Genomic DNA, 14,642 nt, shown 5'->3' on the forward strand with positions numbered 1-14,642 from the left:
TAAAAGGGGGAGGGAAAGCATTCACAAGAATTTTTCGGTTCAGTGTTCAGCTGTAGTCTGTCTGGACTGAACCCGAAACATAAACAGTGTGGGCACCAGTGATTTGGTCTTTTTAAAACTAAAAAGCAGCACACAGTTCTTTAGCTTCATTCACATAAGAGAAGAAAAGCAAATACATTTTAAAGCCAAAGGAGTATAATGATTATTCCATTGACTATACACAATATATTACATTATATTGCTCATACACATTTGAAACAATTAACAGTACCAATGATAATTGCTGAGAATAGTTTAAAAGTCGGTTGTAACATTTTTTTGCTGAGTTGTAACCTAAATAGATCCGTCTGCAATGTCTATAATCATGCAGCGTACCAAAGTCATATTGGTGAATAGTGGCGAAAGTCATATTCGAAATATTGGTGAAAAAGTTTGGCAAATCCTGATTTTTCTCTATTGAATTTTGCAAAGATGTCATAACTGTTATTGAAACAACTACTATGTAAAAACAGAAATATGAAATTATATTAGATATATTTTGTTAATAATGTTGAAATGCTATGAGGAAATTCAAGACAAAAATTTTGATGAGAGAATATTTTCAAGATAATCAGTTTCTACTACAGTCGAAACACTAAAAATACAGTTAAATACTATACATAGCTGTATAAAAAATCAGATAATACCTTAAAAATGATTTTATTAAATATTGGTTATATATCCTCAGCGCTGTTTATCAGCAAAACATGTCATTTTGCCATGTATCTTCAGTTTTTATTTGACAGCTTAGTAGTTATAATTTGTCCTGTTGTCCTCTCTTATACAAGACGTTCAGTGACATTTTACAGAATCTTGCTTCAAGAACATGACAGTTTGCAATAAAAATACCTTTGATCAAGACCTCAGTGCCACAAAACTAGTATATAATTTATTTGCTTGTAAGACTAATTTTAAAACTCAGCAAAATACACTGCCTACATTCCTTGATTCCACACATGGAAATTTAAATATCCTCTGAAATCACCAATAGAAGGAATTAGCTGGATGGTCACACTCAAAAAGTGGTCAACGGCTCAATGTCCAAGTGGAGACTGGTGATGAGTAGCGTTCCTCAAGGATCAGTATTGGGACCGATGCTGTTTAACATCTTTGTTGTAGATATGGAAGGTGGGATTGAATGCACCCTTAGCAAGTTTCCCTATGGCACAAAACTGTGTGGCATGGCTGAAGGGAAAGGGATACCACTCAGAGAAACCTTGACAGACTTCAGAGGTGGGGCTATGCAAACCCCATGAATTTCAACAAGGCCAAGTGCAAGTTCCTGCACCTGGGTTGGGGCAATCCCAAGCACATTTACAGGCTGGGCAGAGAATGAATTAAGAGCAACTCTGAAGAGAAGGACTTGGGGGTGCTGGTGGATGAGAAGATGAACACAATCTGGAAATGCACACTTGCAGCTCAAAAAGCCAACCTCACATACCAGGATAGGCTGAGAGAGTTGGGTTTGTTTAGCCTAGAGAAGAGAAGGCTCCCAAGGATAATATAGCAGCCTTCTAGTGTTTAAAGGGGGCCTACAGGAAAGCCAGGGAAGGGAGTCTTTATGAGGGATTGTGGTTATTGGACCAGTGGTAACTGTTTTAAGCTGTATTACATTTCACCACTATCACATTTTTTTCTATTATTCTTCTGAAAAGCTCCTAGAAAAAATGTTCTCTTTGGAGAGCTATAATAAAAACAAGTAGCAGATCTAGTCATATATTTGAACCAGTTCATACTCTGCCAGGACAAACACTCAACTTGAAAACATTTGGAAAACTGTCAATGCTTCACTCCTTCACTTTTGAGAAAAAAGTAATTAAACTATTTTTTACAATGCTATTTGCCCCCATTGTCTTAGAAATGATAAAACAAGTTGAATATGAAACAAAGAAAAATTACATTTGTAAGTTTACTTAGCGAAGATTGCAAAATTTCATTTTCCTCAGCTTGCTAAATTTCACCATCATTCACAAAATCAGTATGTTCCTAGAAGTCAAAGTTCTCCAATCTGGATACCAGCTAAGATCAAATCACAGCTGCTTTATCTTCTTTAATATATAGTATCTCCCAGGCTTTACCTGGAAGTTATTGGAGATATTTAATTTATTGTCTTAAAAAGATGAATGCTAAGGGAGTAAAGCTGTGCCTTGAGTATGAAAATGATCATGTTCTCACAAGAATTTTCTATTTGAGATGCCTTAGAGGCATTCACTCAAGCACTGAAGTCCTTTAGCACTCATTCAAGCACTTAAGTTCTACTGTATTTTTTTTTTTATGTAAATAAATTGAGCTGTGGAGGGATAAAGAAGACAATGACAGGGGCTGTGCAATTAAACAGTACTGTGATTTCTCTTCATAGAAGTCTCTTCTGATAATAATCAAGCAGACACAAAAAGATTTCCAATGACAAACTGTTGGTTAGTTTATCCTGCACATAGTAAATTAAAAATATATGTGCAGAGCAATTGAAGGCTGGAGCCCAATCTCACAGCATTGTGATAGAATTTGTTCTTTGCTTATGTATATTATGAATAACTATCACAAAATGATGGATAACTCAGAGTAAATACTATATTTTCAGTAATACATAACTACACAGCTGGGTATGCTCTTCAACTTATGGAACACTTCTCTTGTTCTGTAAGCCTTATTTATTTATCCCTCCTTAACATTTGTTGAATAATGTAATTTTCTTTCTTAAATTAGACAGTAAGATCTTCAAAGTAAGAGACGTACATTTGTTTTTTGTTTCGGGTTTTTTTTTTGTGCACTGCAATGCTATCACAATATTTTCTGGAGCATTCTTACACAATGTGAATAAAAATTAGTGCATGTCATGTATGTAATGGAATCCTGTTTAAGAATGCAACCGCATGCTGGTCCAGGCTTCCATGTTAAACTACTGACTGTAGAGTCCTTTGTGGCAGCATTAATCTTGAATGTTAAACTGAAATGCTACAGAGGTCAGGATGCAAACATGCTTGCAACAGAAGCTCAGAGAGAAATACAACACAGACCTAAATCTGGAGCAAATGCTATTCTAGTAAAACTTATTTATCCTTTAAATATCTCTCTCATGAATTTCCATTTGCAAATCTACTATTAGAAGGTTAAAACTCTCCTAATAAGTAACTTTACCTACACACCAGCAGCAAGATAACCTGCAAACAGAGCAGTTCTATGCTAGCTTCACTGCATGCTTTGGCTTATTATAACAATTCCTTAACAAAAAAAAAAAAAAATTAAAAAATCCGAATACATTGAAAGCAATTGCAGTCAATGCTTAAGAGCTATCATCTTTTTTTTCTAAATGAGTATCTTACATGTTTTAATTCTTTCATATTTGGCTTTATATGAGAATTTCAGTACATTAGTTTTACTTTAATAATCATGTTAATAACAACTATTCAGCCAATAGATAGACCTACTTAGATTTTCAAATTCTTTCAGTAAGGTGCCTCAATAAAAGCACTGAACAAAGCTATGCAGTCATGAGATAAGAAGGAAGGTCCCTGCACAAATAATTGCTCAAAAGACTGGAATTAGGATCTCTTCTGTAAATGGTCTCCTTCACACGGAAAGAAAGTCACAGAGATTTCCTGTTCCACACAGATTTATGCTGGCCAATTGTTGCAGCGTAATAATAACTGTCTTACAAAGATAATGAATATTCAGCCCACCAAGTCTACTTATGATACTGAGTTAATCAAAGAAAAGGAAGGGCTGGCACTAAAGATCTTCCAATACTCAGTAGCCAGGCAATACAAATACAGGTGAAATTCATCATGAACAGACAAAAAATCTTAACTTCACATATGTGATGATGAACTCTAAGCCTACCATTACTTGTAATGATATTGGTGTTATGGCAGATAGTTTTTTTGTATTCAGTGCTTACTAGTGGTTAAAAAGCAAAGCCACTGTTAGAAACTGTTAAGAAAGGAATAGAGAACAAAACAGAGATCATCATATACTATGGAGCATAAACTATGACAAGAATTATAAACCACTGCATACCTGCATCTTGAATCTTGATTCCCCATCTCAAGGTGAATATAAAGGAATTGGAGAAAGTTTAGAAGAAGACAAGATGAATGATCAAAAGTCTAGAAAGGATTTATCATGGCTTGTCCAAGTTCAGTCACAAGAGACAACTGAGGGGCAATGTGCTCTAGATTGATGCATGGCACAGAGATAATAAATAGGGATCAGCTGCGCTCTCTCTCTCTCTCCCCCAACACAAGAAGTGGTAGATATTGACTGAAGACAGTACGGGAAGATTAAAATAAAGCAAAAAATAATTTAAAAAAACCCAAAAGGTGGTACATCTTCCTGAAACATGCAATTAAATTGTAAAATTCCTTGCTGCATGAGGTAGCAAAAGTTTGTGTTCATTGCAGAAAAAAATAGATATTCATATATGATGGTTATTAAAGGATTATTATAAACACAGAAACCACACTTGGATCTGGAAATGATCTACAAATGATCTGACACTAAAAGACTACTTGGAGTAAGTATCATACATGCTTGCCATGTTCTTATACTGCTCTTTAGTTGTTTAGTTGTTGCTCTTTTGTCCACTCCTAGAATAAAGGTAACTTTGGTCAGCATATACTCTAATAAAGTGCAGCATATTTATAGTCTCAACATTAAAAACAGAAATATGCCACTATACATTTATGTACACTGCTTTTAAAGATTTAATGAGAAAACTTTTATTACCAATAATATATTCCTCAGGAAAGATATGAGCTCACAATTGCAACTTACAATGTTTGTAATATCATAAAACCAGCAGATAGTTTTGGATAAAAGTTCAATCTATGCAGGAAAGCAAAAATATTTGGTAAAATTTTTCAAACCATGGAATACAATGAAGCGCATCATTCACAGAAGCAGTGGCTGGAATGTGATTCTGCTATTTAGTCTCTGTTCTGATACTCCTCGTGCTCATAGTTGTGGAAAACCTGTTTAACATCTTTTGCATAATAACCCTGCACCGATAAGGGCAATCAACATGAAAAAGTGAGGATGGCAGTCATGTTAACCAGCCGTTCCACTGAACTGTATTTGAAACTTTGCTACCATATGGCACTTTGATGAGAGCTGTTATATCTGCTTCATTTTGTTAGGAAACTGACTTGTCAAATTCAATCACTTATCCGAGTAGTTTCTAGTTTTGCACGTCTTTATTGAAGACAGTTTGGATATTTTTCTTCAGCAACAAGAAAGCTATATTCAACAAATTCCGAAACCTTCTCCCAAATTCTGAAACCTTCTCACATCAGCCTAATACATTTTAAAAAATGAATGACAAATGAAATATGAAAATAAAATTGGAAAGAATTACAACATGTGTTCCTCAAATCAAATTTCTTACATATGTGGCATTAACAAATAAGGTAATTCTTTTTCACTGGGAGAAAGATAACTCTGAGAGTTACCTGACCAGGCTTTGCATTCTCACAGACGACTACATCATAATCTCTGGCGAGCTCTGGAGGGTTGTCATTGACATCCAGAATTCTAACACCAACCGGAACGTGGCTCACTAGCCCAGGATTATCTGCAAAATGCACAAGGGGGTATTAAGCTTTTTGAAATACTCAATATTCAATGACATCCTGAAGTTAAACATAGTTTCTTGACACAATAGCTGGATGTGAACTAGATACAGCTGTAGAAATTTAGGTAGCAAAATACTAAGAGATGGTGTTTACTGTGCTTTATTAACTGTTTTGAGAAATAATTTGGAAAAAAAAGAGTGGAAAGTGTAGTATGACTCTTAAGCCAGCTATATTAATAAAACCACAAGTAACTTGGGAACTGAAGTGGTATAAAGCTGTTCGAGTTATTGCATACTATGTAATGAATGTGGAAGTGTCATCACCGTACTGAACAAAATCTAATACGAAAAATATTAAATACATCTTTTTCTCAATCCCTTAAAGAGGTTGGAAAAAAATGCCAAAATAATAAGAAAATATGAATGCATAAGGACATACAAACTTTTCCCAAACTTCAATTCATCTTCCACATGAGTTATTATACTATTACACAAAGTTGTTTATGAGTCCTGCTTTAGCAGTAACATACCAGTAAGAAAACAATGTTTAAATAATGATGTCCTAGGCTATGATCTGCATTTGTACAAGAGCTTTACACAAAAAGCACAATAAATAGAATCCTTTCAAGGAGAAAGCACTTTCCATGACAAAATGAAAAACAACCCCAATTTTTCAAAATCCATAATTCCCTTGTACTTATTGCTAAGTACTAAAAAAAAAAAATAAATAAATTTTGGAAGAGTTCTGCATTATTTTTTTATAATTAGAAAAAATATGCCTTGTGAAGTCCATATAAATAGTAATCATTTATATGACCAACTTCATTTTAACTTCACAAAATAAATTAAACTGTCAGCAGAACATGGCAAAATCAAACTTTAAAATGCAATGTGATGGAGAATAGGGTCTTACAGATTTACATTTTAAAAGTGTATGTTTCTATCTGTCCCCATAAGAATAAAAAAAAAAAAAAAAATCCTTCTGTGTTTTCATCTGGGATACTAGTCAAAGATCCCGGAATTTAGAAGTTCTCCTCAGATTTTTCACATTCTCTTTTTAACAAATACACTTATGTTCACCTGATGATTTTAATTCACTTTTGAAACTTAGCCAATAATGCCCATAAAATGGGAATAGAAAAGAAATCAAAAAAGTCAACAGACACCTAGGTAATAATGGAACCTCTATTCCCAATTAACACTAGCATTAGAAGTTAGAAGAACACACTCAGAAGATAGTAATAGACTTGCAAATTCCATCTTCTTCCTGAAATTTTCCTTAGCTGTTGGTACTTTCAATTTTACCCTGAAAGTAGGAATATCTTTATAACAGATGAACTAAGGTACTAAAGTAGGCTCTCTTAATTGTGTTCATGCAAGACTGGGGCTTTCCATTGCTATATAGAAAACACTTCTAGTGGAAAACTTGAGGGATGTTAAAATGCTGGGAATATATGAAATGAAGGTGAAGAAGACTGACACTTGGCTGTTCACTAAGCAGCGGGGAGAAAGGAACCATTTATCTACCTTTACTCTTCTCTCCAGGAGACCAGTTGTAATATAAGTATAAATACAAAAGGATGTTTGATTCTTCTCTGGAGGTAGGTCACTAGATTGTGCAGAATAGCACAAGCAGTAATGACTGACTATTTCTTATTGCTCACTGAAATATAGCTGACAAACTCACTTAGGTAAATTTATCTGTCAATGTCATCAGACAATCCATCTACAGAAATTCTGTAAGTACCATTGCAGATTATGATATCTAGCAATAGATGATCCAGAGATGACCTATGACTCAAAGGATCTTTGCTCTTGAGGCTTTGTTCAATATGCTCTTGCACACAGTTTATGAGGTACATGAACTAGAAACTGGTATAAATTAAAGCTGAAAAGGAGAGAGCACACAAGAAAGGAGACAGAAGACAGACATTGCAGTAAAGGGCTGAGGACAAAGAAATGAATTCATGAGTGGATTCATTAACTCTAGCGAAGGAATTGAGAATTCTAATACTAGAGAAATCCCAAAGAAGATTTTGCCAGAAGGAAGAAGTTGTGATTATCAGGTAATCATAGGATCACTGAAAAATTTTAGTTGAAAGGAACTTCTGGATGTCACTAGTCCAGCCTCCAGCTCAAAGTAGGGCCATCTTCAAAGCTCTAAGAGCTAGAGTACACACAGAGGAAAGGAGCCAAAAAGCAGGAAGAGCACAGGCAGTGGGTACTAGAGATACAGAACTCTTGTGTCTGTCTGAAATATTTGGAATAGTTACTGGGAAAGGAAAATCAAACTTTTCAGTCCAATTGTCAAAAAACAGTAAATACTTTTGTTTCAGATTCCATGTAGCAGATGTCTTTGTCCCAACTTTAATGTGTCTTCTTGTATACCTGTCACTACTACCCAGTGCTGTCTTACTCTAGTCTGTTAAATTTCCATTATTTTTACAGATGGAGATTCATAGACAGAGATTCAGGGTTTACCTTTATTTGTTCTGCAGCTGCACTGCAGTACAAAGAATTCATAAATACCCCATCAGTTCAAAAGAGTTCTTAATGCACAAGGCATTATTAATATCCTTCTGGAAGCAGTTACCTCATGGAATCATTGACATTTGTAGCAAATGACCATATTGACAGCCTACTGACTACAAAATGCTAATAGGGAAATTACTAACACCACTTAACAAAACAGTCTTGAAGTTTGTCAGATTCTGTATACTAGATAGATGTGCATGCAAGACAGTAGCACAGTTTGTAACAGTGGGGGGAGAATGACAATGAATTAAGAGTGACCTTATAAACTTCTGATTTGCTTTGTTTTATGTTTGGTTGTGTTGTATTATTACAAAATAAATATAAACTCCAATCTTTTTCAGGTGTACAACTCACCCGCAATCTCCAAAACACTCTAATAACCAGTCATTTTAACAGTACTTTTTTGTTAATTAGACACATCTCTTGCAGCAGTTTGGCAGATTTCCAGTTGTAAGATAATCAGTGCTGACATATATTTCAGAGCTCTGCATTATAAAATAGCCAGCATCATTCTGTGTCCTATTAGCATTATGCCTCGAGAGTACATTTTTCAAAGTGAATGCTCACTGTTCTAAGGGATAACTGAAGCAGAAACATCGCTCTCATTCACCTACGTTAGGGAGTTGGTTTCTTATGCTTGAGATTTTTCCCAGAATAAGTAGTTCTTCTGCCAGAATACTAAATATCTGTAGAGTTAATAAATTTAATTATCAGCCCCTCCACTATGAAGTCCTCTGCAAACTTAGAAAAGTCCCTATCAACAGTCAGTCTTAAGTCTTGAATGTTCTCTTCCATTAATTTCTGTGGGCAATATTTAAAATCCCTGTTTAAGAAGAAATATTATTTTGAATACAACTACTGCTGTCTGATGCTTCCTTTTCAAATTAACAAAATTTCCATGAGCTTTATAAAAATAAATTCTACCTGAATGATACTCAAAATAACAGTCATCACATCAACAGTCTTCTGTGGTTTTACAGTGGTTTTGGTTTGGTTTGGTTTGGTTTGGTTTTGATTGGGGGGGGTTGATTTGGTTAATTTTTGTTTGATTGGTTGGTTTTTTTTTTATTTTTGTTACAGTGGTATAGTTAAACAGTTATCATTAGAAAGCTGAGTGAATAGTTTAACAAAGAAAAAGACTGAACTATTTTGAAAAGGTGAAGTATTTTATAAAAAAATGAATAATTTTACATATTTTCATGATCTAGAACAAAAATCGTCATCTATCTTAGGATTACAATCAATGTCTATGCTTTTGCATTCTCAGTATTACATATTGATATTATTCAGCACAATAACAACTATTTTACTCATTTTGACACCTTATCAAGACCTTATGAGGCAAGCAAATACTTAGGAAGTTCCAACAACTAACTGTTCTGATAGTTGTTTTAAAAAGAAGTAGAAAGCACTCATCACATGTCTCTGTACAATGTTTAGTTTTGCCACATTAGAAGACTACACATAGATCTTGGAAGGATAAAATATACTACAAACCCAGAACTAAAATAATGGAAAACATCTAATGTGTGAGAGCAGTAATATTCAGAAAATATTTGGTTTAATTCAGGATGGCGTATATGTGATTAAATTTTCTGGCAAGGAGAAAACTTTGCAGAATTTAGTAATAAGTGCAATATTCTATTCTGCTATTTTTAAGGTAGAGGGTACTGTTATCTGAAGTTGGCTAGACAATGTTTTATTTATTATTATAACAAAATTTGACTTTTCACTGAAGAATACAAACCTGAAGACACTGAAACTCCCTTGGATCACGCTAGTAGTGGTAGCAGTAGTAGCAATAGGAGTAATGGTAATAATAGCACTGAAGCAGACAGACATTTGGTGCTCTCAAGCTGGCAACTCTCTCTGCCTTAAGTGAAATTCTGGAACTCATACAAAACACTGGTGCCTACCTATGTGGTTTCTATGCTCAGGAACACCACAAATTCATCCCTAAAAGATCAGTGAACTAGTAAATCCAGAAATCTGTTTTACACACTGGTACACTTACCAGCTACCTAAAAGAAACATGAAAAAATACCAATAGAAAGTATCTCCTAAATATCTGAAATTTATGGATCAGCCCTGAAATACGAGCATTTATTTTGCTTTCAAAAAACTATATTTCTTATTGCTATCACAGATGTACTTATTATCCATCTAAACTTCCAATACTTTATGAATCTCGGTAATCTCTTCATGTTAACACTGTTTGAAAGACACATCTATAAGCCAGTTTACTCTGTGTCTACTGGGCAGGTACTGAGCATACTCTGTTCAATTGTTAGAATTAATATCTAAAAGGAGTTTCCTGACACAGTCTTCTTTGCCTGATTTCTAAGCAGAAACTTCTAGTGAAAAATACAATCCTCACCTTGATTGTCAAATCAAGACATTCTCTCATTCCTTGAAACAGAAGTGTTTATTTCTGCCCACAGCCTTTATTCCACAAAGACTGCGAGGATTCTATTATTTGTCCTATTTGCAGCACTTTGAAAGTATATGTTTATTTTTATACCTGACATCGGTTTTGGAACTGGCAGAATTATATTTTGGTGCCGTTTTTGTCTTGCAGGGGTTGTGATTCAGGGTTATGCTGTTATTGTTCCTTTTGCTTTGTTGTCAGCACTACTATATAGTTGAGAGAAACTTTAAATTAATTACCTACAATTATTTTTACAACCACCTATTTTCTTTGAGTATAAAATCATAGAATAATAATACTGTTTGAGTTAGAAGGGACCTTAAACATCATCTAATTCCAACATCCACATTTGAGTGGGCAGGGACATTTTCCACTAGAACAGGTTGCTCAAGGCCCCATCCAACCCATCCTTGAACACTCCACTGGACTTTGTAATGATTTTATACTTATTCACTGGACTTAGTCTAATTGGTCCATGTCTCTCCAGTACTGAGGAGCCCAGATCTGGACCCAGAATTTCATGTCTGACCTCACCTTTGCTGTGCAGAGGGGAAGGATCGCCTCCCTTAACCCACTGGCAACACTCTTCCTCATTCAAAGCAGGATGCAGCTGGCTTTCATTGCAACAAGGTTACATTGCTGTCTCATGTACAACCTGGAGGTTGTACATACTTTTCTGAAGAGCTGCTGTCCCACCAGTTGGCCTTGCATGTGTATTGGTGCATGTGGTTATTTCTCTCGAGTGCTGGACTCTTCATTTCCAATTATTTAACTTCATAACATTCGTGTTCAACCACTTCTCCAGTGTATTGAGATGACAAAATAACCCCCTAATGTACCAGCCATTACTCCAGTTTTGTGCGCTCTGTCCAATCAACCAGGTAATTACTGGAGATTAGACAGTATTGCATCCAGTACTAGCTTAAGCACTAGCTTAAGACAATTTTAAGGCCGCTTCACCACACATTTATCCAGCCCATACATTGATGTGTCTTGTTCTTGCATGAATTTCTCTCAATCCTCTTTTAATTCTTAGCAGCCAGGGAATGTTTTAGGGAATCTGAATCACTCACTATCATTTTGTGCTATCATTACGTAGAATTCTAGCTGGCAGTTCCTACACCAGTACTTAAAATAGCTCAGCTTTTACTCTTTCCTCTCCCAAAGGAACAACCATTCACTATGACTGTATTTCTGTCCTCTAAATCAGTATTTCATCTGCCATAAAATTTTGTGCACTTGCTTTATATTTTCTGATTTCCATTACTCTTGTCAGACTTGGCCAACAGGCTTTAGCAGAGCTACGCAAATTTTATCTCCTTCTTCACCAAATAATTTTTAATAAACTATTTCAGGTAATTCAAATAAGCTAATGGCATGTAAATAATTCTATTTTAAAATCCTACTCCCATAAATCTGTAGTCCTTCCCCCTGCTCCAAACATAGTCTGTAGATCCTTCAATACAAAGTATAGTATTATTTTATCATCATTTTTTATACCCCAATACCACAAGGAGTTTTTGGGAAGTACCAGTCCTGAGACAATTGAAGCAACATCTTCAATGATGTGCCCTGGACACCAAAATCCCACTCTTTCTCACTGTTAAATAATAACAGCACTGTATGGTGCTGTTTAAATAACAGTGCATGTTAAAGAAAAAAAAGGATTGCCTTGAACTGATGTTGTAAATTTGTTTATCTTTCCAGCTCCAACTTTAATACTAAGGAAGGCAATGTAAGGCATAAAAAATAAATAAATTTTCCTGTAACAAGTTGCACGTGGAATGGAGAATTATAAGCAGGCTATCTTAAAAAAATGGCATTATATCCTCATTATTCATGCTATTCTCTTTTAGTAACCATAACCCTTCTCTGTTCTCTGTACCATTCTCTTAGTAAGGTAAGTGTACTACCACTCTTGACCATGCAAAATAAATAGTGTGTGGAAAGTTACATTTAAGTTTAATTCTATTGAGATTAATTTCTTCAAAATCATTACAATTGGATGGTTTCCCAAAAAGGCTAGTAACTACTCCTCTTTTTCAGTATGTACCAATGTGGCTTTTAAATCTCCATTTAAGATATCACTTATTATGCACCTGCTTATGATTGGGCTTAAATTATATTTTATTTCATGCTGCACTGAAATAACACATTATATATGAAGACACTGTTGAGCTCATTGAAGTGTCAGTGCTCAGCTCTTTTAAAGAACTAACCATAAAACTCTTGGTTTTATTATTTACATTAGAATTCTACTTAGTTCAAAATGTCGATTTAGTTGCAAAAGCAAGCACAATAATAACAAACAATTTGTTTTCCTTATAAAATATGTACATGCTGTTAATTCTATAGCATTTGATAGTGCTGTAGTGGCAGAACAGATTCCATCTTAACAGAGACTTGAAACAGACGAAAGCAGAGGGGTCTCAGTAAAGTCAGTGACACCTGTTATAGGTAAAACTTCTATTGTGTCATCTGGAAATGACAGACTACACCAGTAAAAAGGAAATAAAAAACAGGAAAAAGGAATACATATAATAGTAGTTCACAGTTTTGATAAAAATCACTGCTACTGAAAGATGATATCACAAAGAGCACTTAACAGGACTGGATCTACTGATCCAGGCTAGGAGGTTTGGTTTTTTTTTTTTCATATCATTTGTTGAGTTTTTTAACTTTAAAGCTTCAACTGCACAAAAACAAAGACCTTATAGTACAAAAGGTTAACTGCAACGGTTTTTAAACTGTCCTTGCCTCATGTAAAAGTATTTACATAAGACTACTCAGTCAGATTTCTTGACCATTGCACATCTTATCTGACGTGATGAGAATTCATGAGACTTTGATGTCTTTCAAATGCACAGACAAGTATTTATTGTATATTACTTGGCAATTTGCCCATAAAGGCCAGAGGTATATCCTGGTAATCAGCAACTACTAGGCACCTATCAGATATAAATTAATATTGACATATTTAACATATAATTCTCTAAAATAGGTTAATAGCAGATACAAGAAGGAAGGATACTATATAGTGCTGTCTTTTAAGATATATGAAATATGAAACACAAACAGGACAAGATGTTGATTCTAGCACGATGAATGCTTGGAATTGTTCCTGGGTAAACTGGCAGCCTCTATCACATGCACAAAACCATGGTGAATTTATGTAGGTGGAATCACATAGGCACGTGGGGGTTTGTATATTTGTTCTGTGGAATTATGGAATTTACACACACAGAGAAAATTCTCCTTTATCCAAATGGGCTAAAATCCCCATGGTGTTAAAAAGAACACAACAGGTTAAGACAGTGTTTCTTAAAATGTGAAAATTATTATTTTCCTTTCTATTTTTTTTCTTAATAGTATGTACCAAATATGTTATTTACCTGTCTCAGAAGCAGCCACTGTGATGTTGTACCACGGTGTCTCCTCTCTGTCAAAAATCTTGGCAGTCTTAATGGTCCCAGTACTAGCATCAATGGTGAAATACCTATCTTCTTCTGTGTTATGATCAATGAAATATCTATGAAGAAATAAAACAATAAATATACCCTCATTGTAGTATGTATCATCCAAAGTAACAGAAAGTTACATAAGAATATTAGGTTCAAGCTTTTAAATCATAGAAACACTCTCAGAAAAAACATATACTATGGAGACAACCAAAGTAACACCATATTTTATTCCTTTCATAACATTGCATTTATTTGATACATTACAAGATTTCCACTGTAAGTCACAAAGATATAACCTGCTAACAGGTGATATTTTACACAGCAGTATACAATCCTGTCAAAGGTAAGATACACATTTATTTTAACAAAAAAATATCATAAAATGGGAAGGCAGAAAAGAAACAGAAATTGAGATATTCTTCTGCTTAGTTGCTTGCCACTGCAAACCACTGTGCCTGCCCAGTCCTGGTACCTGTTTTGAAACATGTCTCTCTGACATGGAGTTGTGGACATGATGACAGAGGCCATTTTGAACACAACCATTAAAGAGATTAGTAGCAGAAACGACTGATTCCCAGAGCTGCTTTTGACACTAGTCTAGAAGCAGAAC

General features: G+C 34.8%; 1 protein-coding gene across 14 annotated transcripts in view; it reads right to left on the minus strand.

Annotated features, from left to right (window-relative positions):
• CDH18 (cadherin 18) overlaps positions 1-14,642 on the minus strand; it is a 557,226-nt gene that overhangs the window by 22,241 nt on the left and 520,343 nt on the right. For all 14 annotated transcript variants that reach the window (XM_054059856.1, XM_054059852.1, XM_054059848.1 and 11 more), the window contains 2 exons: positions 13,964-14,100; positions 5,487-5,608 (listed from right to left, as the gene is read on the minus strand). In XM_054059856.1, the coding sequence (XP_053915831.1) occupies positions 5,487-5,608; positions 13,964-14,100 (259 nt within the window). The remainder of the gene's footprint in view (positions 1-5,486; positions 5,609-13,963; positions 14,101-14,642) is intronic.

This window comes from Cuculus canorus, chromosome 2 (assembly GCF_017976375.1).
Source record: "Cuculus canorus isolate bCucCan1 chromosome 2, bCucCan1.pri, whole genome shotgun sequence".
NCBI lineage: Eukaryota > Metazoa > Chordata > Aves > Cuculiformes > Cuculidae > Cuculus > Cuculus canorus.